Source organism: Macaca nemestrina, chromosome X (genome assembly GCF_043159975.1).
Source record: "Macaca nemestrina isolate mMacNem1 chromosome X, mMacNem.hap1, whole genome shotgun sequence".
Taxonomy (NCBI): domain Eukaryota; kingdom Metazoa; phylum Chordata; class Mammalia; order Primates; family Cercopithecidae; genus Macaca; species Macaca nemestrina.
This window is the reverse complement of record NC_092145.1, coordinates 31,958,353-31,960,048: the sequence shown is the minus strand read 5'-3', so window position 1 is coordinate 31,960,048 and position 1,696 is coordinate 31,958,353. Positions and strand designations below refer to the sequence as shown.

At 43.1% G+C, this 1,696-nt stretch overlaps 1 protein-coding gene across 1 annotated transcript; it reads left to right on the top strand.

The window, feature by feature from the left end:
* Positions 1-676: 676 nt before the first annotated feature.
* On the top strand, positions 677-1,696 carry LOC139360588 (histone H3.3A-like). Its single transcript, XM_071088318.1, has one exon. It carries the CDS (start codon positions 756-758, stop codon positions 1,164-1,166), a length of 411 nt encoding a protein of 136 aa, XP_070944419.1. The 5' UTR covers positions 677-755; the 3' UTR covers positions 1,167-1,696.

Sequence of the window (1,696 nt, the reverse complement as noted above, 5' to 3'; positions counted from 1 at the left end):
CCTATTTGTATTTTCTTTTGGATAATTTTGTGGCTTTGCAACTGTGCTTATAGTATACTACTCAGTGTACATATTTTCCACTTTTAGTAATAAGAGCATTTATAGTGGAGTATTGCAAACCGCTGGATTTGAATGCTTTTAGGGCAGTCATGTACTCTCCAATTCTCCATAGGCCCTTCCTCTCCCTATTTTTACATCTAACCACTTCCTACCTCTACATCACCTACATAGGCCCTGGACACATTTGTGATTCCTGATGTAAAGATACACATTTTCTTCTAAATAGAGACTTAGATGATCCCATAGGTTTTGTTACAAAGCATTTACCTTTTTGTTACTTCCTACAAAATTTATAACTTCTCGGCCGGGCTTGGTGGCTCAAGCCTGTAATCCCAGCACTTTGGGAGGCCGAGACGGATGGATCACGAGGTCAGGAGATCGAGACTATCCTGGCAAACAGGGTGAAACCTCGTCTCTACTAAAAATACAACAAAGTAGCCAGGTGTGGTGGCAGGTGACTGTAGCCCCAGCTACTCAAGAGGCTGAGGCAGGAGAAGGGCGTGAATCCAGGAGGCAGAGCTTGCAGTGAGCCGAGATCGCACTGCACTCTAGCCTGGGCGAAAGAGCAAGACTCGGTCTCGAACTGTGTTCGCAGCCGCCGCCGCGCCTCCGTCGCTCTCTAACGCCAGCGCCGCCTCTCTCTCGCCGAGCTCCAGCCGAAGGAGAAGGGAGGTAAGTAAGGAGGTCTCTGTACCATGGCTCGTACAAAGCAGACTGCCCGCAAATCGACCGGTGGTAAAGCACCCAGGAAGCAACTGGCTACAAAAACCGCTCTCAAGAGTGCGCCCTCTACTGGAGGGGCGAAGAAACCTCATCGTTACAGGCCTGGTACTGTGGCGCTCCGTGAAATTAGACGTTATCAGAAGTCCACTGAACTTCTGATTCGCAAACTTCCCTTCCAGCGTCTGGTGCGAGAAATTGCTCAGGGCTTTAAAACAGATCTGCGCTTCCAGAGCGCAGCTATCGGTGCTTTGCAGGAGGCAAGTGAGGCCTATCTGGTTGGCCTTTTTGAAGACACCAACCTGTGTGCTATCCATGCCAAACGTGTAACAATTATGCCAAAAGACATCCAGCTAGCACGCCACATACGTGGAGAACGTGCTTAAGAATCCACTATGATGGGAAACATTTCATTCTCAAAAAAAAAAAAAAAACAAATTATCTTCTTCCTGTTATTGGTAGTTCTGAACGTTAGATATTTTTTTTCCATGGGGTCAAAAGGTACTTAAGTATATGATTGCGAGTGGAAAAATAGGGGACAGAAATCAGGTATTGGCAGTTTTTCCATTTTCATTTGTGTGTGAATTTTTAATATAAATGCAGAGGCATAAAGCATTAATGCAAGTTAAAATGTTTCAGTGAACAAGTTTCAGCGGTTCAACTTTATAATAATTATAAATAAACCTGTTAAATTTTTCTGGACAATGCCAGCATTTGGATTTTTTTTAAAACAAGTAAATTTCTTATTGACGGCAACTAAATGGTGTTTGTAGCATTTTTATCATACAGTAGATTCCATCCATTCACTATACTTTTCTGAGTTGTCCTACATACAAGTACGTGTTTTTAATGTTGTCTGTCTTCTGTGCTGTTCCTGTAAGTTTGCTATTAAAATACATTAAACTATATAAAAAAA

Excerpts from the sequence above, each read along its gene's own strand:
- LOC139360588 (XM_071088318.1), top strand. The coding sequence starts at position 756 with ATGGCTCGTACAAAGCAGACTGCCCGCAAATCGACCGGTGGTAAAGCA.